The sequence below is a fragment of the Cladophialophora carrionii genome, assembly GCF_000365165.1.
Source record: "Cladophialophora carrionii CBS 160.54 unplaced genomic scaffold supercont1.5, whole genome shotgun sequence".
Lineage (NCBI taxonomy): Eukaryota > Fungi > Ascomycota > Eurotiomycetes > Chaetothyriales > Herpotrichiellaceae > Cladophialophora > Cladophialophora carrionii.
Window position 1 is genome coordinate 249,766 of NW_008481830.1, and position 21,434 is coordinate 271,199.

The following is a 21,434-nucleotide window of genomic DNA, read 5'->3' on the forward strand; positions in this document are numbered from 1 at the left end:
CTCAGCAGGACAGCCAGGCTAGAGTTGTTGCTGAAGCCAGCTTGCATCGACGTGGTGCCGTAGCAGGGTCCTTGAGGCCAATTCCGATCCTGCGATACTGCCTTGCACGTGGAGCCATGTGCACAGTCAACAAAACACGACGTCAAGAATGAAATACTCTTCAGATCGCCAATTTGCCATCCTTTATATATGTAACTGACGTCTCCCATGTCTACTGCACTGTCCACCGTTCTGCTGGGCGGATGGCACCGGATTACAAAGCGTAGTGGACGAGTTCTCAGCCTCTTCCGGCAAGTGGCAGCCTTGAGAAGTGCGTGATCAGGCGTCCCATCAAGATAATCAGCCTCATCGAACGACGAAGACTCTCCAGTGCTGTTTCTCATCTCCTGCTATGTAGGTGCTTCACCAAAGACAGTATCTGGTGCACAGCGAAGGAGTCATCGCCGACACGACTCGGCTGGAACTTGTTCCGACACGATCTTCCTAGGCAGGTCTAGAAGCTCCCGAAGGTTTATAACGGAGGTTTCTACACTTAAATCCGAAGCAGTCGACGTCAATGAGAGGCCAGCTCGCGCCATGCCTGGCCCCATAGGGACCTTCGACAGTAGCGCAGGTCTTCTATCATGACGACTAAATTCGCAGAGTTTCGCCGGACCCGGAATGGTCTCCAGTGTCTGCTCAACGGACATCGTCTTTCATTCGACCGCTCGGGTGTCAAGTTGCTTGAAATGCCCTGTGTTGACGACAGTCGTCTCTGCGCCAAGCGACGCCCTCCAGTTTCCAGGGCCAGGGTAAAGCGATGCAAGGCGTATGTGCTCAGAGTTTGCGTTACGGTCATGCTGCCCCGGTGTTAGAGAATACCTGTTTCGTCCTTCGCACGGAGAGACATTCGTCCTGCGTGGGTTTGATGTAAAGGTTTAAAAGAGAGGCAGTGAAGGTGCTTTCTGGTCGGCCAGTTTGTAAGTTCATCGGCAGGTATTATAGTACTTTCGAAGCCAACATTTCCGTCTCCTTCTCTGCTCTTTGCTCTTGACTCTACAACTAGCTACGCATTCTATCCTTCGTGATGGGTTTCCTCTACTCTCAGCTCTTCGTCCGGCCGGCTTATCCGACGCGCTCGTTCGCGGGAGAAACTGTCATCATCACGGGCTCCAATACGGGGCTGGGAAAGGAGGCAGCGCGCCACATCGCCCGTCTGGGCGCCAGCAAACTCATCCTCGCCGTGCGAAACACCAAGGCCGGCAACGACGCCAAGAGGGATATCGAACGGACAACCGGATGCGACCCTTCGGTTATCGAAGTGTGGTCACTCGATCTGGCTTCATACGACTCGGTCAAGGCCTTCGCGGACCGCGCCTCCAAGCTCCAAAGGATCGATGTCCTGCTCGAGAATGCCGGCATCGCCGTGTCAAAGTACTCGCAGGCCGAAGGCCATGAACGCACCATCACCGTCAACGTCATCAGCACCTTCCTGCTCGCGCTCCTCCTGCTCCCCAAGCTCAAGGCCACGGCGAAGCAGTTCGACGCCACGCCGCGCTTGACGATCGTGTCCAGCGAAGTGCACGGATGGACCAAATTCCCCGAATGGCAGCAACCCACCGACCGGATCTTCCCGACCCTCGACGACGAAAAGACCGCAACCATGGACGAGCGCTATCAAACCAGCAAACTCCTCGAGGTCCTTGTCGTCAAGCAAATTGCCCCCAGGTTGGCCGATTCCGGCGTCACGCTTAACATGCTCAACCCAGGTCTCTGCCACAGCGAATTGAGCAGAGATGGCTCTCTCTTCCTGGAGGTCCTGAAATTCTTCCTCGCACGCCGCACTGAGGTGGGGAGTCGCACGCTCGTTGCTTCCGCCGCGGCCGGCCCTGAGAGTCACGGGAAGTACATGCATGACGGGAAGGTCGACGAGAGCGAACTGTCGCCCTTTGTGAGGAGTAAGGACGGGGAGGTGGCCAGTGAGAAGGTCTGGCAGGCGTTGAGTGACATCTTGGAGAAGATCTCGCCGGGTGTCACAACGAATATCTGAGAGCTGCTCTAAAGTTCTGGTCCAAGTCTGATGTTGCACGAGCGGCGAAGAGGCATATGAGTGATAGGAGCTGTGAGACAGTTGTGGGGGCTGTAACATTCCTGGTTGCATCGAGGCCGTATGCAGTCATCTTAGGCCAATGCGTTGGATCTTTCTGATATAGTCTCTAGGCGTCAAAGCAAGTCGCGACGGGGATCTGATGACTGCCGGAGGCTGTGATCGCGTCCTGCTATGTGGTATTCCTCAAGAACGCAAATTCTACTCTTGAGAAATTAGTGACAGCAAACCTCGCCGGGTGACCTTTAGCCACCCGTTCCTATGTCTTGTACACTATTTGGCTCTTCCATTCCTGCCTCAAGCATGATGATTGTCTACTGTCGCAATGGTCATGAAGCCTATCACGTCGGGGCTCACGCTGATTGAGCTCACTTGACCAATACTTCTGTCTTCCCGGCCTACCAGTCCATATTGGATGCGAATCATGCAATGCAGTCCATGTGCATCAAAAAGCGAAGAAACCATTCAGTAGGCAGGACGACCTCCTTCCCGCATACGCGGCGGGAGCTAAACGTGAGGTAGCATAACCTCAGGGCGATAGAACGCAACCAGCCCAGCACTCAGCTTGTATGTCCTCCTTCCAGTGTGACAGACGGTCCTTTCGCCCCGAGCGTCAGCAGACGTGGTCGAATACATATCGTGACCCGGCACCCAGCCGGCCACCGTGAATTAGCTCCCACACTTATTAAAAGAGCTCTCGAGTGATTGGCCGAAAACGGTCCTCAGGTTCCAAACCGAGCGCGTTCTTCATAATCGAGGCAGTTAGGTAGTGGTGAAACTCTTCGAAAACTCTTCGAAAACAAAAAGTTGAGTGTTTCCAAATGCTGAATCAGCTGGTGTTCTGACGCTTCACAACCCTCAAGTTCAATTGGTGTGGGGAGACGGTGTTCTTCGGGGGTTCCCACGCTCGAACTGCGATAGGACAAGCGATGACGGTTGGAAGAATTTCGGCGTGCGTCGAGAGCAGTGAGCTTGCCAGACTCCCGAGTCGCCGGGCACGCAGCGTGAAGTTGGACTTTGCCCCGACAAAGGCACCCAATTGTCTCGACTTCTTCGATCCTTTCGTACAACAGCTTGATAACCTGATCAGACTGCAAGTTGTTGTCTCAACTGGCTTTGCTCTCGTGGTGTCCAGACCTGGCAAAGGACGATGTTTCACACCACAGCCCAACCATTTATATCTTCGCCCTCGTCGTCAAAGTCGTCTTGCTCCTCCTCTGTCTTTGGCCGGCGGCTGCGCGCCCCATTCAGTCTTTCTAGTAACGGACATGTTCCCCCCATCGAGACGCAGGATTTCAGCGGCAGCGATTCCGCCATCATCAGGGGGTCTACGCCGCTGGTGATAAGGCTAAACGATCGGTTGAAGCAGTCGGCATGCCCTGCCGGCAAATACTGGCAGTCGTCAAGTATTGCTGTCCCTCTCACATTTGCCGAGTTTCCGGAACGGATCGACTTCTTCCATGCCTGTACTGCTGCCTTCCTGGAGGAGACGTCCGAAGCCCGGAGGATACTTTGGGTTCCCGCTGGCTCTGCATACGGACGAAGAACGGAGTCCTTGGCCGTCGCTTTCTCAAAGTCAGTTTCAATAGCCTGTTGGAAGTCGGGGGTTGGAGCATCGCTACAAATGTCGACTGCTGTATTTTCCTCCTGCTCGTTGGTGGTTGACGTTGCTCTAGTTGTATGCCAGACCAGAGCGCAGAGACTGAGTGCCAGTACGAAGAAGACGTCTCCGACCAAGTCTACCAAGACCCATGTTAGAAAGATGCTCTAACCATAGCGCAGGGAGCAAGGAATCTAGCTTACTCCTACGAACGACCCTGTCACCCATTGTACATGTTACTAAAGGGAGGTTTCTCGTGTATTCTTGCGACATGAGGCGAGCGGTTGGTCAAATGCCGCCTTAAACCGAACGTGGAGTAGTGGTGATACGCTTGGTGAATTATGTTAGGCAGAGTAGGTGAAAGATACAATCAGAGGGATAGAGTGTCCATCCTGGGAAGAAGAAATGATTTATACCGAGTACCCCGGAAAGGTCCTCATGGGCAAAATCCAAGACTGCTTTCGCACAAGCCAGTATATGGTTCACCTGGACCTCCGGTAACGGATAAGAACCCAGTTTGCCTTGAATTATTTTAGTAGCTGGGCAGAGGGGGTACCGTTGCTATACGGGCCCAGTACCCTGGTTCGTTGATATGCCAAGAGCTGAACCTCTTGTACGTCGTAGCTGGCTCGTGCGCGGGAAAGAGTCCATAATCTCCGAGCTAGAGCGACCCGGCAGCATATGAAGAAGGGTCGGACGGTGTAGAAGATGAATTTTTTACCCCTAGTAGTATCGATATCCTGTTGGGATCGCTGATCGTGTAAAGGAGCGGCGGAGGAGCCTACGAAGATGATAGCCTCTCCAAATGCAGGGAAGCGACTCCGGCGCTGTTCTTTGTGAGGCGATCCCTTGGAAGAGGATACATACAATTGGGTTTCTTATCAGGCCACCGGACAGGAGGACAAACACCGTATAGGCCGCATGTTTAGGGCGCGGACAATGCCTCAGTCGGTCATCGAGACAGATTCCGGATGAACGGCTTTGTGCGTTTGGTGCCGCCCAGCGAAGACGTCGAAGCAGAATGACCTGTTGGGGTATTTGTCGTCCGGTAGGGATGCCTGTTAGGTGACAGTTGATCAAGGAGTGGTCCCATAAGGGTGTCATACACATCGACGGCTGTGGGAGTGGTGTGCGAGAGGTTGCCGAAAGGTGTTCGTGTTAGAATTGCCATTGATGTTCGCTGCGCTCATTGACTGCATCCTTCTGGCAATCTCAGCTGATATCCATCTGATCTCTATCCTCTAGCGCTTCTTCATCACTTTCTTGATCCACCTCGGCCTCCTTACGCTCCCAACTCTTCATCGCGGCATCTCCGTCCTTTCCTAGCTTCTTGGCTTCGAAGTATGCTTCCCTCTTCTTCATGCCCAGCTCGTCACGCTTGGCGATCCTTGCTAACTTCCTGGCTTTGCGTTTCTCTTCGACATTGCGTATTGTAGCGAGCTGCTGCTTGAGCTTTGTGACCTCCTCCTCTAGCCTTTCCGTTTTTGCGAGAGCGGTGGTGTCTGTGGAGGGTAGTCCTTGTGGAGCACTGCCTAGAGCGAGAGAATGGACTGCTGCATCGAGCATGGCCTGCGAGATCCCAGGACCAGTGAGAGCGTGCTCAAAGTCATCGTGCTCTGGGCCAGTTGTCGAGTTTGTGATCATGACGTGGAGGCTGTAATTGGCGGGGATGCCACACGTACCATTGTTCCTCATCGACGAGAATTCGAGATTCGGCTTGATGACTTGTGGGATGACATATTTGGCTTTCTTCTCGTTTGGAAATCCTTCGGGACTCAGCATTGAGATGTTCGTGACAGGTTGCCCCAGGTTTGTTATTTCGTTGAGGATTCGATGCTTGGCCACGTCCCAGCGAATGATGGCCCCGTTGGCATGTCCGGACAGCAGAGCTGTTCCATCGTATGATATAGTCAGGCAATTTGCTGATCCGAGGTCTGAGGATGGTGCCGACCAGCTGTCCTTATCTAGCAGCTGGATGGGTGGGAGCTGTGAAGAGCTGGACAAAGGCACGTTCAATTTTGATACATGCATGAAGATATCCCACGCTTGGATTCGCCCATCGTTGCATCCGAAGTAAATTGCTCGATCTGCAGGGTCAAGAGTGATGGAAACCGGGAGAGAGGGCAACAACAGCGTCCGCAGAACTTGGCAAGTTGAGATATGCCAGACATAGCAAGTGCCGTCATCGGACGCTGATACTGCAAAGTTGGTGGAGATGAGCGAATGTCCACAAGCAAGGGCAGTGATGGCGGTTCGATGTCCAGAGAAAGTCTGAGCGGGTGCGTTCGAGGGTTCCTCGGAGCCATAGCTATCTGACGGCTGCTCAAAGGAAACGAGTCTTGCTAGCGACCATAGGTGGATACTCGAGTCAGCAGAGCCAGAAAGGATGTATTCATTCTTAGGGGTGATGCAGAGACGTGAGACGGCTTGCAAATGAGACGCAGAAGAATTCGTTACTCTGCCTGTGGCCAACTCCCATAGTATCAGTTTCCCGCCCTCCGTGCCTAGAACGAGGATGTCGGCCAACTTGGCATATGCGACGCTGTGTATTCGTTCAGGGAATGGCACTGTTGCCTCCTGGTTGCCTCTTTCTCTGTTGTAGACATTCACTACCGCCTTGTCTGCTTGAGCCGCGAAGACGTGCGAGTCACTGATGGCAACGCAATCCGGTTGACTCGAACACTTCTTGAACCCATGACGGAGCGTGCTCTGTGGTTGGAACTCGTGCAGAAATAGGCCTACGTCCTTCAACGCAGCGGTAGCATGAGCCGGAGCTTTGTTTGCAGCAAGCGTCGCGGCAATGAAGCTCTCTGTGAGCATTTTCAGGACATGATATCAAATCCGTAGGAGGGCTTCTTGCCCCAATGTGAGGCAGCAAAGTTGGGACGCTGGAAGTTTTGGAAGAACTGCTCAGTGGGCCCACAGAATGACTAAGCCGCCAGTTGCAAATTAAGGAATTTTGTTCTTCCGTGTGCCAAGCACTAAAGGCTTGGCATTCACACAGCGACGGAAAGCGCACCTTCATGCAACAATTGACTCCGATCTCAGGACTTGACGAAATTCGATCAACAACCACGTCCTCGCCCAACTCGCGAAACACTTCCACATCGACTCTCTGCAAGTGATCTGGGAGCAAGATGTCGACCTTTGAGCCCGTCGTACGTTGACCCCATCACAGAATGCGCAAATCAATGGATCAATGATAAGAGCATAGAACTGACTTTCCTCCCACTAGGTTGTCATCGACGGCAAGGGACACTTGCTCGGTCGTCTTGCCAGCACGGTCGCGAAGCAACTCCTCAACGGCCAGAAGATTGTTGTCGTGAGATGCGAAGCCCTCAACATCTCTGGCGAATTCTTCCGTGCTAAGCGTGCGTTGCCCACCCCTCGATTGCGAGAGAAGAAATCAGATGTTCAAGGCTAACATGATGTCCCCTCAAACAGTCAAGTATCACGCCTACCTCCGCAAAATCACCCGCTACAACCCAACACGAGGCGGTCCCTTCCATTTCCGCGCCCCAGCCCGCATCTTCTACAAGACCGTCCGAGGCATGATTCCCCATAAGACTGCCCGAGGCGCCGCCGCAATGGAGAGACTGAAGGTCTTTGAGGGCGTTCCTCCTCCATATGACAAGAAGCAACGCATGGTTGTTCCCCAGGCTCTGAGAGTTCTGAGGTTAAAGCCTGGCCGGAAGTACTGCACGGTTGGACGATTGGCGCATGAGGTTGGTTGGAAGTACCAGGATGTGGTTGCCAGGTTCGTCTGCACAGTAATCCGCAAGCCTCAAGTTTCGCTTCGACAGGCTAGAAATGATGGGCGTGGAAGAAATATGGCTAACAACTTACGACAGACTCGAAGAGAGAAGAAAGGTCAAGGGCGCCGCATACTACGAGAGAAAGAAGGCTCAACGAAAACACCTGGCCGAGGCACGGAAGTCAACTGCGGACCACGAGTCGAGCAAGAAGTTGGCCGATCTGGGTTATTAGGTCGCTCAGCACAGTCTTTACGGCTACGGGTTCTGCTGCTTGTCCTCTTCTTTTCCCCTCCCGAGCCATCAACTCTACGAACCGATCTCAGTGGAGGAGTGGACATGGGGGCGAGGATATGGACAGAGCATGGGTCCTGCTTGAATGACAGTGGTGATGGCGATGGTGATGATGAGAGGGGCCACTGGGCAAGAGCGCCTGGCACGGTGGCACAAGGGCGCAGACGCGGCGGCGACGACGGCGGCGCGCTAATCCTCGCTAACCCCAAACTCGAAAATATCGACATCCAAATGCGGAATTTCAGGTGGCTTGGTCCCGTCGAATATGGTGATGACAGACAAGACGTGGTTCGTGAATGTCACCCTCGGAGTTTTAGACATCTTCATGGTCTTCGAAAGTGCTTCGGCTGCAAGAGACCGCCACGAGCACGAAAGAAAAGAAAATGTTGAAAATCATGCCCAAAAGGCGCTCTCTATGTTCTCCATGTCCGCGACGCTACGTATATCTTCGTGCTAATGCGTGATCCAGCACCGCCTTCATGCGTCGTGATCCTGGAAGTCGCTTTCCCGCGCCCACCGGACTGTCGTATGTGGTCCAGCCCTCGAACCTCAAGAAATTATTTTCAAAGTGTAATCAGAGTAAGAATAACAACCTTTGCGCTGCCGTAGGTTCAAAAAAGGAGTTGGCCCCAAGCTACCACGTACCCAGCAAAAGCCCACCTGTGTGCCGGAACATTATCGACGCCGATCAGATCGTGCTGCGCCATATCTCGTAATCCAGCGACATGGCCTCCCCAATACCCTCAAAGCAACGGAATTCCAGTATCGAACCTGGAATGCAAACGTGGTTCACCTACAGTACCACGACAAGCCCCCGACGCCCAAAAGACGCGACACAATCGGGGAAACTGTAGCCTCACTTCACCGCAGCGGGTCAAACTACTGCGTCGTGTCAGCCAATCTAGGCACAGTCATAAGATGCTAGCAGGGGAGCTTAAGCTCATATAAGCTTACCCCATAACAATGCGGGCACTTTCCGCATTGCTCGACATCGCCGTTGCTACTGATATGAGAAGAAGCAGGAGGAGGCGGCGGCGGTGGCGGCGGCGGAGGTGGCAGATGATATGCTGAATAGACCGAAGCAAGGGCAGGCGGAGGCGGAGGCGGAGGAGGTGGTGGTGGGATATGTATAGAACCGACATCGCTCCCGCCCCTAGCAGCAACACTCAGCAGTCTTCCGGTCTTGATATCAATCGGCGGGGGTGGAGGTGGTGCGTTCGGCGGAGGGCCCATCGGCTTGGCGTTGTGGTATCCAGACTCCATAACCAGGCCCGGTGGGTGGATGATTGTGTGGCGGTCTTCGGGTGTGTGCTTTAGGTAGTCACGCGTCGGGAGTATTGTTTCGACGCCGTGGACTGTGGTTGTGACCTGGCCGCTGAAGGCGCGGGTCAATCCGTGGCGGGAGGCATCGGAGGGGAGAAAGGAGAAGTGCCCTAGATATTGTTGGCGTGTCTTCTGCGTGATGATGGGTGGGAGGGAATGGGGCGAGATGGGCGTCAGAGATTGGGTATGAGTAGGCAGCACTGACCATATACCTGCGCGGGACCGAAGTGGAGGGAGTTCTGGTGGTGGTGGTGAGAAGTTGGACCAGATCCTGCTGGGATAATGCTGTTAGCGGCTTTTCTTTCGCAGACTTCGGTGGACGCTCATGCTGGGGGATGCGCCATGTATCTCCCAAAGTAACACAGTATTATTTACCATTGTGACGGTCTTTGTCTGGGAACATGGCCGGCACAGATCTCCACAGGTGGGGGACTTTGACACAGGATATTCGTAACGAATCCGAGGAGGCGCTTGAGTCGTCGGGAGGCGAGAGGCTGAGAAGCAATCAGGATGGGATGAAGGAGTTTATCAGCAAATTTGTCAGTGGGAGGCTGCTACGACCACCACACACCGGTCCGTGTTATTGTCACAATTCCGCAAACGAGCCAGGCCTTGATAGTATGATTTGACTGCTTGGTGTTCAGGCCACAGGTGCTTGAGTGTGAGAGCTCGTGAAATTCACCACACCACCACCTTCCAACTCATTTCTCCTTCTTAGCCCCCTCGTTCTGTTTGTTCTCCACGTAAGGATGCTTGATTGTTAAGCACCAGATATCCAGGTAGTCACAGATTGTAGTGATGACATCGTGGACAAAGCTTCCATACACGCCGAGCGCGAGGCCGAGTGACAGGAAAATAAAAGCCACTTGGTAGATATCGTCACCCAAGGCACTTGGCCACAGTCCAAGTTTGGGGCCCAAGCTGTCAATGACCGCCCATGCCAACGGCAAGACCAGCACGTTCTGGTAGGGAAATCTGTCCTTGACTAAGTGCGCCACGATCATCTGGCCCACAGAATAGGCATTGATGATTCCCGCAAGTAGCACGAATGGCACCAGATGATGGTGTAGAATGACTGGGTTCAACGAGAGGTAGGCGGGAATAACAAGCCAGGTGACTATGAAAGGCAATAAACCCCTAAGTGCCATGAAGGGATCTTCACCTCTCGACCGTCGAGCATCAATGACGTTCTTTATGCTGCTGGCGGTGTTGAAGACCAGGACCAGGCCACCATAGAGCATGTACCATTCGTTCCAGGCCATCTGGTACAGGGAAGGCGGGATCAGACCACTTTTGGGAAGACCAAGCGATGGCAGCATGGGTTGTTGCCAATAGCTAGCACCGCCTTTGAGATAGGTGACGAAGTAGACAACAACCAATGTCAGGATTCCTTCCACAGGGCCGGAGACGATACCCAACGTCAAGGTGTGAGTGTGGTACTCCTCCCATGTCTGGATGTAGAAGGTCAGGATTGTGCCGAAGAGTGTGAGAACCGTGTTCCAGGACTGTCCCAGATTCATAGAAGCCGCAAAGACAAGAACTTCAAGACTGGTGTTACACGCATCCACACCTGTTTCCTGTCAGAGATGACATCAATGAGGACAAGTCGAACTTACCATGGTCGAACAATTCACCCAAGGGACCGCTCTGGTGTGTTCTTCGAGCTTGGCTGCCATCGACTGCATCAAATGTTTGGTAGAGGAATAGACCAATGGACCATGTCAGGTACACCCATGGCGGACAATCGGTGTCGAGGGTTGGATTGTACCATAGCAGCGTCAGGACATTGATGACGACGAAGCTGAAGCCGGTAAGGGTTATCTATCTCACGTTAGCAGACTCACTGTACGTGGTGTTGTAGGCACGAACAAGATTGGGCCTGGCGAAGCGTTAGTCAGATTTCGGGACCTGCTCAAATGAAACACTTACGCCATTGACATCGGAAAGCACTTAATGACAACATTGGTATAGAATGGCTTGAGGACATATCGTGAGACCAAGGACTTGTCGACTCCAGAATATTTGTACTCGTGGAGCTTTTTCAGGTTTCGCTGCCGTATGTACACCATCTTGAACGCGTTCGCTGAACTCTGAGCGCGTCAAGGCACAATACAGAGCGGTATAGTCTCGACAAGGACGCGACGGAGAATGAAACAGGGCACAAGGGTTGTTTTGAGAGTCAACTGATGGGCAGGAACAACAGATTTATTTCGACGAAGCCAGGGAAAGTTGGCTGTTGTCAAAACACGTCATTGTGCATCCAGTCAGGTGATCATTCACGTGACTGTAGTCTTCGGCACAATCTCGGGTCCAGCTCCTTTGACCTTATGTGACCTTCGTCCCTCACCCATCCCTCGAAAAACCCTCCACACGCCCATCCACCATGTCGTCGATCATGTACCAAGCCGTACAGAGAGACAGTGTTAATTGCAGCGGCGCAGATTGCATCGTAGCAAGGAAGATGGCACTGCTGCTCACGGCTTGGAAGAGGTGAAAACTCTCATGCGCCTGACTCTGGCACCATGACTGTAGACTCACCGAAAATCTCATGTCAATCATGTCAAAAAGGTGAACCTGGCGCCGAAGCTCCTTTTTTCAATGCGATGTTCATCCATTGTTCCGCTGTTCATCAATTTTGCGGGGATTCTGAATGTGCAGCAGGAATCCTATTGACCATGTATGAATCGCTATTCACTCTCTATTCTCGGCACCAGATCGTTACGAGGATCAGCAATTGCCCGGCAGCTGGAAAGATTGAATGGCATAGCAGAATCATTGTTTCATTCCATTTAGCGCCCTTGTTCTTGTGACTATATCACTAGTAGGCCGCTTCTCTCGCCTCTGATCCTGCTGGCCTCAAAACCTTATATCATCTCCTTCACACTCCTAACTATATATCATAGCTGCAACCACAACCAGGCCAGTCCTTGAACTTATCAACCGCGAACTCCTCTCTCAAGACGGCCTCAACAGAACCCAAACAACTCAACGCTAGCCGATTGACTGCTGAAGAATACCGGTTTCTATCGAAGAGACGGTACTACGACAATGTTCTCATCGACTCTCGAGAGCTTGCCTTGCGAGTCAACCTCGATGACCCGCGGCGCTGGACTCCTGCAAAGAAACCCTGTGCTATTCTCGGTATGCTCGGTATGCTCCCGTCGGAGATACAACTCCACGTCTTTGCTGTAACTCCCATCAGCACGCTGTTTGATCTGCGAGCCACGAACTCTCATGCAAAGCAGCTCATTGAGCAATGGCAGCCGTTCCAGACCGCCATGACAGAAGGCTCCGATGCAGTCCGTGCCCTCGTTGCCACGGGTGCCGGTAACTTATGGACAACACAACAGATTGTCGACACTCTCTTCACCACCCAATGCGAGTTCTGTGGTGAGCACGGGGAACTCCTGCAGCTCCTCAAGCTCAAACGCTGCTGCTTCCGGTGCCTCTCACAGGAACGCGAGCTCCTTGCGGTCTCGGAGAGGTACGCTTGCGAAGTCATGAAGCTCGAGCCCAGCGAATTGGCGCAGCTCCCCCTTCTACGCAGCCTGCCTCAGAAATGCTTTTGGGGTTCTCCGGCACGAGAGCGGCGTTGGCTGTTTGACTTCAATTCCGCCCTTAAGGTTGTGCGACAACACCCAAGAGCGCAACGTTCTCGCCCTCCGGCACCATCGAGGATTGGAAACTGTGTACGCGCAGCACGCCTGTGCGATCCGTATTCCAGGCAAGAAACGCCAGACGACCCGTCTTCCGAAAGGTGGCCTCCGCGTGGAGATCTTGACGGTAGAAGTGGTCCATTGTGCCGGTTGAGCCTTCTACTGGAACTATCACTCACCTCTACCATGGCAATTTCACCGTCTCTACGCGCATCAGACCGGCAAGACGGACACTTCCTTTACACATCATCTGGAATACTGCGTGTACGCCAAGCTGCAGTGGTCGTGGCTGCATAGCTCATGGACCCACTCGCATCCCCGTAGACCTCATCATCTACGGCGATCAGAACATGATGCAGTCGAGGAGTGGAGGGCCACTCGGTCCGGAAGACAACGCCCGCTTCGAGGAGATTGACAGTCATATGCAGAAGTTCATGGACAGCACGGAAGTTCACTCAGGGGACTTCGCACCTCCATATCACTGGCCTCAACTTGCGAGCCGCAACGATGATAACGTGTCATCAAGCGACAGGGCAGAGTCATTCAACGACAAAATACTCCTGAGACGCATGAGAGAGCAAGCAAAGAAATGCTCCAACGCATCAGGGCTCATGAGCCTTCCAGCCCCGTCGAGCAGCTGGATGCCTACTACGATTGCGTGGTCAGCCAAGAGGCCAGCAGCCAGGCCAATTGGGCGTGTGCAAATATAGCAAGTGGCAAGGTGTGTCTGTTTGGGGGTCCCGTCGCGCTCATGATTGAGAAGCATGAGAGCCTGCTGAGAAAGGGGTGTTGGATGCCCTCGTTGGGACTCGGCCACATGTATACCTGAGGACGAGGTCTTCAAACCTATGGCATGTATGTTGCAGCATGCGAACTGTGCCAGCTGGAGATCTGAGCAGGTTGAAATTCACGATGTCAGTGAGACGTAAATTTACCCACCAACTATCTACCTACCTACCTTGTGTAATTCTCACACAACGAACCACTTCGACCACCTCGATCAATAAATCGCCACCGAGGTCTCACCACAGAGTCAGCATCGTTATTATTGCGTAAAGCCAATAGTACTCGCGCCGGCGAAGACGCCTCAATACCACCTAGGCCGATACTCCGGCCAGACACTCAACTCGGGCTTATACCGCTCCAGCACCGCGCTCTTGGTATCAAAGTCCACGCCCCCGCTGCTCAACTTCTTGTAGTTAACTTCACCCTCGATCCACTCCGCGTCGTACAATAGACTGTGTTCCTCGCGGGCCCACTGCTCCACCATGTCCTTCACGTCCGCGGGGAGGGCGATCTTCGACCGGCCCTGCCACCAGTTCGGCGAGGCCACGAACGCCAGCATGATCCGCGGCTCGTCCGTCAGGTTGGGCATCCCCGCGTGCCAGAGGCGGAGGTCGCGGATGATCAGGCTGCCCTTCTTGGTGGAGATCTGGATTGGGGGCGAGTGTTTGCGCCGGTCGTCCAAGTATCGCGACTTGATGGTCAAGAGGCCCTCGCCTTCGCCTTCGCCATCAACGTCGCCGTCACCGTCGCTGCCTTGGACGTCTTGTCCATCGCGGTCCCCGTGTCCTGAATACCGATTATGCGTCTCGTGGACACTCACGTGGTGGCTGCCGACCCAGACCTCGGTGCCGCCATTGCGAGGCGTCACGTCCACCAGGTTGATGTTGATGACGTATGCGAAGGGAAAGTACGCCGGGTGGGCAAATTCGCAGTCGGAGTGTACGGGCTGTCGGCCCTTGGGGTCCGCCTTCAGTGCCGTGTTCCCGTTGGCATAGTGAATGACAGGCTTGGGGCCGATCACGGCGGACAGGATCGCGGCGGCGAAGGGGTTGCACCAAACGTCCTTGAACATCAATTCGCGGGTCGGGGGCGGCGCCTGGTCCATGTTCCGCGTGTGCTTGCCGAAGTTGAAGTGGTGCTCTGGGTCGTTGGCGATTTCGAGCGCCTCGGGCGAGAGTTTGTCGTTGAGAGTGTCGATGTGGGCGACGTCGATGGCGTTGTCGAGCACGATGATACCGTCCTTGTGGAGAAAGGAGACGCCCTCGGCGATGATGTCCAGGGTTGGTTTGCCTGAAACGCGGACATCTTCTGGGATGTGGACTGTGTGCACGGTCTGGTCGTGGACCGGCGTATAGGAGCCCATGATGAAGAGGTTGGCCACCAACGCGTCGGCCTGAAACACTGGTCGTTGCTGCTCAAAGCGCGCCTCGTTGTTTGTTAACAAAGACAAACACAATGGCCTTTTGCCTACCTGCAAGAGACTACAATGAACTGGCTCGCATCTCGCAGAAACGAAACTCTATAGCCGAGCCATGCGCTCGGACCCAGGACACAGGACCGTCAACAAGACAAATCAGCAGAGCTTATCATCAACCAAGCACCACGTTGCATCTCGTATTGTATTTCAGTGAGGGGAAGGTGCAGCAGAGCTATCGCAGAAGCGGGAAATGGTGTGGGAGCAAGAAGCGAGAGACGAGACGGAATTGCGCGACGGACCGGTGGCGCAGTACGGTGAGGCACAGAAGCCACCAATGGCAGCCGGGATTCTTGAGAAGAAAACCGCCGATGTGGCACGTGCACCGCGGGAGGGTTTTCCAGAAAAAGACATTATTGCCTCTTTGGGACGCCGAAGATGGATCCGATTCATCTCGCCTTGGCCACCACACCTCTGACACGGCTCAGGTATATGTATTGCACCAGTTCCCAGGTAAACGCCTGCATCTTGATAGAGTTACGGTGGTGTCCTCTTTGCCGTGCGTTTAAAAAGGACGAGGAATAGACGCTCCCTGGATTGACTTGTTTGTTCTCTCTCTCATGAAGGCAAATACTGTGCCCAAACGACGGCGCCCACCACACCTTTTCCTGACTGATCCTCAGCGGTACCTTCTACCCCGCGGCTGATCATGTCCCTGGCGTCGTTCGGTCACGAGAGAATCCTCCGGTCGGAGCTATCGGGGCGCCCGTAGCAGCAGAGATAAACGAGCCTTGACCACTTGCCTTCTCGTTCTCCTGTGGTGACGACCGAGCGGGCGGCGCTTTTGAGCAAAGCCGGAAAAGACTGCAAGAGAGAACGGCCCAGTCGCTCTTTCGGAAGCCCCTGGAGCGTGACGGTCCCGCAAAGAGACGGTTGAACGGGGCCATGTATTCGTCCGAGAAGAATCTACGTGTGGCTTTCGACCGCCTGGGCAAATTACACATCCGTTCCTGGTCGCTAAACGGCGACCAGCACGTGCTGATGCCTACCAGCAGGAGTTGAAAGCTGTACCGCGAGATCCCAAACGCCCAGCGGATCCTCTATCCTCGCACAGGCCGTGGTTCACATTGCAGTATGCGAAGCTATATACTGCGTATGTCAACATGTTTCTGGATGGGACGGGTTGGAGCCGTACCCGGCAAACTTGTAGATTCACCCTAAGCAAGTTGGTGCGTGGCATCAATGTCGTGCCAGACTTCGAGCCCGAATGCTTCTTGCAGGGCGTCGACCCAGAAAACCTTCTGTAGCTCGGCCTTGACATTTTCCCATCGCACCAGATCATTCCGTAACCGGTGAAAATCCCTCAGCCTTTTCCGGAACCAGATCTTCTCGCTCGTGTCCTGGGAAACCAGGCCCCCCATAAACAGCATCCAGTATATGAGTCGGGCGGGAGCTTTGCCGGCGTCGAGGGCGGGCAACGCCTCTTTCAATTGTTTCGAGACGTGGCTGGAGCACAGTCTCGTAAAGGGCACTTCCCGGGTCAGAGTCTGAATGAAGATAAGCGCCGTGATTACGCAGAGTCGCTCAACAGCTTCCTGATCCGGAGATATCGATCTCAACAGGTCGTGCTGGATGCAGGTAACGTCTTCGTCAAAGGCCATGGGATCGACGGGGATTCGCTCCCCTGCAGCTTGGTTCAGAGCGTGACAAAGGTGTGATAGTTCCACGAGTGCATTCAACACGGTCTGCGTCAAGCCAAGATCCACAAACAGCGCCTCTATAGGAGTACGCGGCGGCTCGATTGCCAACATACCGAAGAGACTCTTCGTTGTTCTGACCGGACGAGGAAAGTTAGGATGTGTAAGCGTATCAACAGCACCAACTGTATCGGCTCTGTAGATTTTCATGTGCAGCACATCCCGGACATTCTGGAACCCACCCCTTACGCGCACCATTTCAGACATGCCCGCCGCATGCATTTTCCACTTTGGATGGTTGCCCAGGTGGTTCTCGCAGAGAGCCAAACACGATACAGCCCCAATGGTCAGGTCCGAGTATTTCCCCTCATGTAGTCTACGGTTGAGTCGGCTGAGGATCGCTTTCACCAAGAGATCTGAATCTCTGAAGGTCAGTTGTCCAGAACCGAGAAAGTAGTGCATTGCGCAAGAAAATAAAATCGTGTGCAGGGAGACCTCGTCTTTGACCACAGCAGGAAACCAGAATGTCTCAATGGGGTTATGAGTGAGGGTCACTGCCTTGGTGATTGGGTACATTGAAGCAGCAAGTCGGGTGGGATCTGGTAGGCGGTCAGCAGGGGTTCGCCTGACACCGGAGCTGGCCGAGGTGGGCACTTACAATAGCCGACAAACTCTTGGAACGAGCTGACTTCAGGGTCTATAACCAAGTAAAGGGCAGTCGCGGTTCCAGGAAGGGACGGCTTGAGAGTGAATAAATCCTGAGAGACGCCTCTTGATCTCATCGTTGTTTCGTTGCAGAGCGGTTTGCCCGTGCTAGAGGCTCCAGTCTGCGTGCGCTCTTTCGCTCCATGCTGTTGCTTTCTCTTGGGTGGCGGAGGCTCATATTTCATGAACTGTATGTGTACAGGCTGTTTTGAGTCGCTCTTTGCTGGTTTCTGCCTATTCTCCCTGTCGGGCGGCGGCGTGGATGTCGCGCTGCCAGGTCGATTGGCGACAGTGATGGTGACCTCTGGCACGCGCGATGGTTGGAGAACAAGCTCTCGTTCGTACACTGCCTGAGGCGAGTTCTTTCCCGCCCTCTTCTTGCGTCGCTGCCATCCACGATCCACCATGAACAGAGGTTGGTCAGGAAAGATCACAGCTTCCTCAGCCATGTCGGCGCTGTAATGGTAGGGGCAGCAGTTTCGGTGTCGTATGTCGGACTGCTGTGCACGTCTCTACAAAGGTCCCGCACTTCAGCTTGGAGCACATCTTAAGGCTCATTCTGTTAAATGCACGCTCAGAAAATGGCTCAGCGATCGACTGCCAGGACTGCCCAGTCCGCCTCCCGAGCGCCAACTGATGTGAGACTGATGACTAAGGCCAAGCGTTTCCCCTGATGGAGGGGCAAGGCTGAGCCGCCGCAGCCTTGTCCGGGGGAGCTGCGCGCAGGCGCCGTGTGCTTGACAGTAACAAGTGCCTCCTCCGCCAGCCAATCACGTGCCAGACGTTCTCCTCGACCAGGTCCCTCGCATCGCTCTACCAACTCCAACTTCTCCTCCTCCCGATGTAACGGTAACGATAGCGTTGTGCATCCCACGTCCCAGCCTTCGCAGATCCCCGACTGAGCATGCACGCGAGCAGAGTTGGGGTTCTCGATTTGCATTCCTGTTCCAGAAAACGGCGCAACAGCCTGGCTCTCGCTTGGACTCTCCAGCCGTCCACACCTTGATTCCACCAAGACGCGCGATAGGATGGACGGCATCGAAGAGCCTAGCGAGCAGCAACCACTCCTAGGACTGCAGTCAAATCAGGCTCAGGCTGATAACGGTGAGCCTTTCCCGCTTAAGCTTCTCTCGTGGCCAAGGCGCAGCCAATATCTTCTTGCATCCTGCCGCCATTGGCACAAGTCTAGACACTGGCCATTAGCCTCGGGCTCTGGTATCTCGTTACCACCAGGAGGGGTCAAGAGCTCTGTCGTAGACTGATGGAGGCGATCTCTTCCTCTTATCGTTCTTGATAACGCACGCACACGAGGGAGGGCTTTTATCAGTCCACCATCTCCCGTCTACCACTGTTTGCCTGTACTTTGCTTCATTCCCCTTTCTAGTGCTCATGGTCAGGAACACTCATGGGAGGAGTCGCAGACATGGACAAGGACATCGAAACCCGGAAAGACCCCGCGGCTCTCATTGCCACGGCGTCGATCGACGACATCAATGCCGAAGCGCGTGCGGCTGCTGACCGTGAGCACAAACTCTCATTCTGGGAGGCTGTCAAGCTCTACCCGACGGCTGTTGGGTGGTCCCTCTTCTTTTCGATCGGTGTCATCATGTAAGTGAACCAGATTCGAGACGGGAACGCAGGTCGATAACGGTCGGACCAGGTGCGCATTTGACCCACAGCTACTGGGCCAGCTGTATGCCACTTCAGCGTTCCAACGCGACTTTGGCTATCTGTACAATGGAAGCTATATCGTCTCAGCCCCGTGGCAGACTGGCTTGAGTATGGGCTCCCCCATCGGACAAGTCGTGGGAGCATTCTGCGCGGGTTACCCCATGGAATGGTTCGGGCGCAAGAAGACCTTTGGCGCGTGTATCATCCTCACCACCGGCTTCGTCTTCATTCAGTTCTTCGCGCGATCACTTCCCGTGCTGTTGACTGGCGAACTGCTTGGTGGCCTGGTTCTAGGGAGTTACGCAGTCATTGCGCCCGCATACGCCTCGGAAGTGTGCCCATTGGCGCTTCGAGGTGTGCTCACGTCGTGCACAAACATATGCTTTGTCACGGGACAGCTCATCGCCAACGGAGTCATCGCTGGAACCCATAAGATTGATAGCCACTGGGCGTACAGTGCGCCGTTTGCGGTTCAGTGGCTTTGGCCACTTGTCATCATGATTGGCCTGCCATTCGCGCCTGAGAGGTAACACTTCACGTTATGGCTCTTTAAAGAAGCTCTCCGCTGATACCCTGCAGTCCGTGGTGGTTACAGAGACAGGGACGTATTGAGGACGCAGAGAAGTCGCTCAAGCGTCTGGCTTCACGTGGCGTCGACGTCCGGCCCACCCTCGCCATGATCATCGAGACCGACAGGCTCGAACGCGAGATCGAGTCTGGTTCCACCTATCTCGACTGTTTCAAGAAAATCAACCTCCGTCGCACGGAAATTGCTGTCGGAGTCTACACCATCCAGGTGCTTTCTGGCATTTATCTCGTAGGCTACGCGACCTACTTCTTCACCCGTATGTTCTCCTCAAGATGTGCTTTCGCGTCCCCGATCCAGAGCTGACCATCGACCAGTCGCCGGGCTCCCCGACGATCAAGCCTTCAACATGGGCGTTGGCTTCCTTGCCCTCGGTTTCCTCGGCACGTGCTTCTCCTGGGTGCTGTTGATATACTTCGGTCGACGAACAATCTACAACACAGGCCTCGCACTGCTGGCCGCTCTCCAGTTCATCATCGCCATCCTAGACTGCGCACCCAATTACGACAACAGGCCGGGGATCAAGTGGGCGGAAAGCGTCCTGATGCTGATCTGGAATTTCATCTACGACCTGTCAATTGGGCCCGTGTGCTTCGTGTTGCTATGCGAAGTGTCTGCGACTCGAGTTCGTGGTAAGACGATCGCAATTGCCACGGCCGTTCAAGCTACGGCCGGAATCGTGATGACCGTCGCCATTCCGTACATGATCAACCCGGACCAGGCCAACATGCGAGGCAAGCTCGGGTTCTTTTTCGGAGGACTCGCCGCCTTGTGCTTGCTTTGGTCATACTTCCGCGTGCCTGAACTGTGGGTCCTCCGTGCGCGTTGTCTCCTCAGCCTTTTACTGACTGTGGTGTGAATTCTAGGAAAGGAAGGACTTATCAAGAAGTGGACATCATGTTCGAGCGGAACGTCAAAACCAGGGACTTCAAGCATTATGTGGTCATGGAGTGAAGTGCAGGATGAGGCGGCGTCAGGATCTTTATAGTTTCAATGGTCATCTAGGTACGAGGTTCAGTGGTAAGCTCAGTCCCTCTGCAGTATCACCGACATATGCCACAGATATCCCAAAATCACCAGACAGCGCTCTCTATTCCGTCTACCCATTGAACCTTTTCATTGCGCATCGCCAGACACCAGTAACGCCGCGGGTATCGTAATCTCATAGTGCTCGTACACTCCATCCTGGAAAAGAGCGTGAGCTTCAATCCAAGTCCATTTCTTCCTCTGTGCCGCCTCCAACGAGCATCTTTCTCTTCCTCTTCTGTCTGATTCTCTCCTCGCCAACGACCCTGCTCGCTTCCATCTCTGCTCGGACTTGCGCCACCATCGGTTCCATTTCCGCTCTGGCGGCCTCCAGATCCGCCAGCTCCTTCCTGATCAGATGCTCGCCTTCGGCTACGACCTTGAGGTCTTGTCTTCTCTTTGCCTCTCTCTGGGCCTTGCCACTCAGCCGTCTCTTGGTAAACACCCGCTCTCTCTTCGCCCTGATCTCCTCGATTCTCTCCATTGCCTTGATCGTTGCCTGGACCAAGTTGCGATCGTACTTGACGGGCGCGTTCCTCCTCTTCGCAAATTGTGCCAGCAGCAGATTCTGGTCCACGATCATCTCTTTGCCTCGCAGCGCGCGATGCGTCTTTGTCCACTTCAGTTTACGCGGCTGGCGCTTCATCTTGAAGTTCTTGTGGCATTTGGAGCGGCAGAATCGGAAGACTTTGGCATCGTTCCGGACGAAGGTGATTCCCTTGGAAGGGTACACCGGGCGGGAGCAGAGGTGGCAGGTTTCGATCCTGGGATGTGTCAATACAGAAAATTAATTCACGGTAGTGTAGTGGGAGGCACACCTCATGGCTGTGGTGTCAGC

General features: G+C 54.2%; 10 protein-coding genes across 10 annotated transcripts; 5 read left to right on the forward strand and 5 right to left on the reverse strand.

Moving 5' to 3' along the window:
* Window positions 1–1,066: 1,066 nt before the first annotated feature.
* On the forward strand, window positions 1,067–2,029 carry G647_05911 (uncharacterized protein; the record flags this gene model as incomplete). Its single annotated transcript, XM_008730237.1, has 1 exon — window positions 1,067–2,029. The coding sequence occupies one exon, from the start codon at window positions 1,067–1,069 to the stop codon at window positions 2,027–2,029; it is 963 nt and encodes a 320-aa protein (XP_008728459.1).
* A 2,869-nt stretch (window positions 2,030–4,898) lies between these two features.
* Window positions 4,899–6,506, reverse strand: G647_05912 (uncharacterized protein; the record flags this gene model as incomplete). The annotated part of the gene is made up of 1 exon (XM_008730238.1): window positions 4,899–6,506. The coding sequence occupies one exon, from the start codon at window positions 6,504–6,506 to the stop codon at window positions 4,899–4,901; it is 1,608 nt and encodes a 535-aa protein (XP_008728460.1).
* A 317-nt stretch (window positions 6,507–6,823) lies between these two features.
* G647_05913 (60S ribosomal protein L16) lies at window positions 6,824–7,673 on the forward strand (the record flags this gene model as incomplete). Its single annotated transcript, XM_008730239.1, has 4 exons — window positions 6,824–6,844; window positions 6,922–7,057; window positions 7,131–7,443; window positions 7,538–7,673. 4 exons carry the CDS (start codon window positions 6,824–6,826, stop codon window positions 7,671–7,673), a joined length of 606 nt encoding a protein of 201 aa, XP_008728461.1.
* Window positions 7,674–9,756: 2,083 nt separating this feature from the next.
* Window positions 9,757–11,124, reverse strand: G647_05914 (uncharacterized protein; the record flags this gene model as incomplete). The annotated part of the gene is made up of 4 exons (XM_008730240.1): window positions 9,757–10,625; window positions 10,672–10,876; window positions 10,925–10,934; window positions 10,985–11,124. 4 exons carry the CDS (start codon window positions 11,122–11,124, stop codon window positions 9,757–9,759), a joined length of 1,224 nt encoding a protein of 407 aa, XP_008728462.1.
* Window positions 11,125–11,577: 453 nt separating this feature from the next.
* On the forward strand, window positions 11,578–13,008 carry G647_05915 (uncharacterized protein; the record flags this gene model as incomplete). Its single annotated transcript, XM_008730241.1, has 2 exons — window positions 11,578–11,583; window positions 11,959–13,008. The coding sequence occupies 2 exons, from the start codon at window positions 11,578–11,580 to the stop codon at window positions 13,006–13,008; spliced, it is 1,056 nt and encodes a 351-aa protein (XP_008728463.1).
* A 790-nt stretch (window positions 13,009–13,798) lies between these two features.
* On the reverse strand, window positions 13,799–14,860 carry G647_05916 (uncharacterized protein; the record flags this gene model as incomplete). The annotated part of the gene is made up of 1 exon (XM_008730242.1): window positions 13,799–14,860. The coding sequence occupies one exon, from the start codon at window positions 14,858–14,860 to the stop codon at window positions 13,799–13,801; it is 1,062 nt and encodes a 353-aa protein (XP_008728464.1).
* Window positions 14,861–15,876: 1,016 nt separating this feature from the next.
* G647_05917 (uncharacterized protein) lies at window positions 15,877–16,086 on the forward strand (the record flags this gene model as incomplete). Its single annotated transcript, XM_008730243.1, has 1 exon — window positions 15,877–16,086. A coding segment is annotated over one exon (210 nt), but the record flags the coding sequence as incomplete, so codon positions are not given.
* A 42-nt stretch (window positions 16,087–16,128) lies between these two features.
* G647_05918 (uncharacterized protein) lies at window positions 16,129–17,762 on the reverse strand (the record flags this gene model as incomplete). Its single annotated transcript, XM_008730244.1, has 2 exons — window positions 16,129–17,207; window positions 17,267–17,762. The coding sequence occupies 2 exons, from the start codon at window positions 17,760–17,762 to the stop codon at window positions 16,129–16,131; spliced, it is 1,575 nt and encodes a 524-aa protein (XP_008728466.1).
* A 974-nt stretch (window positions 17,763–18,736) lies between these two features.
* G647_05919 (uncharacterized protein) lies at window positions 18,737–20,524 on the forward strand (the record flags this gene model as incomplete). Its single annotated transcript, XM_008730245.1, has 5 exons — window positions 18,737–18,921; window positions 18,974–19,510; window positions 19,564–19,829; window positions 19,888–20,377; window positions 20,437–20,524. 5 exons carry the CDS (start codon window positions 18,737–18,739, stop codon window positions 20,522–20,524), a joined length of 1,566 nt encoding a protein of 521 aa, XP_008728467.1.
* Window positions 20,525–20,774: 250 nt separating this feature from the next.
* On the reverse strand, window positions 20,775–21,419 carry G647_05920 (uncharacterized protein; the record flags this gene model as incomplete). Its single annotated transcript, XM_008730246.1, has 2 exons — window positions 20,775–21,360; window positions 21,415–21,419. The coding sequence occupies 2 exons, from the start codon at window positions 21,417–21,419 to the stop codon at window positions 20,775–20,777; spliced, it is 591 nt and encodes a 196-aa protein (XP_008728468.1).
* Between the last annotated feature and the right edge of the window lie 15 nt (window positions 21,420–21,434).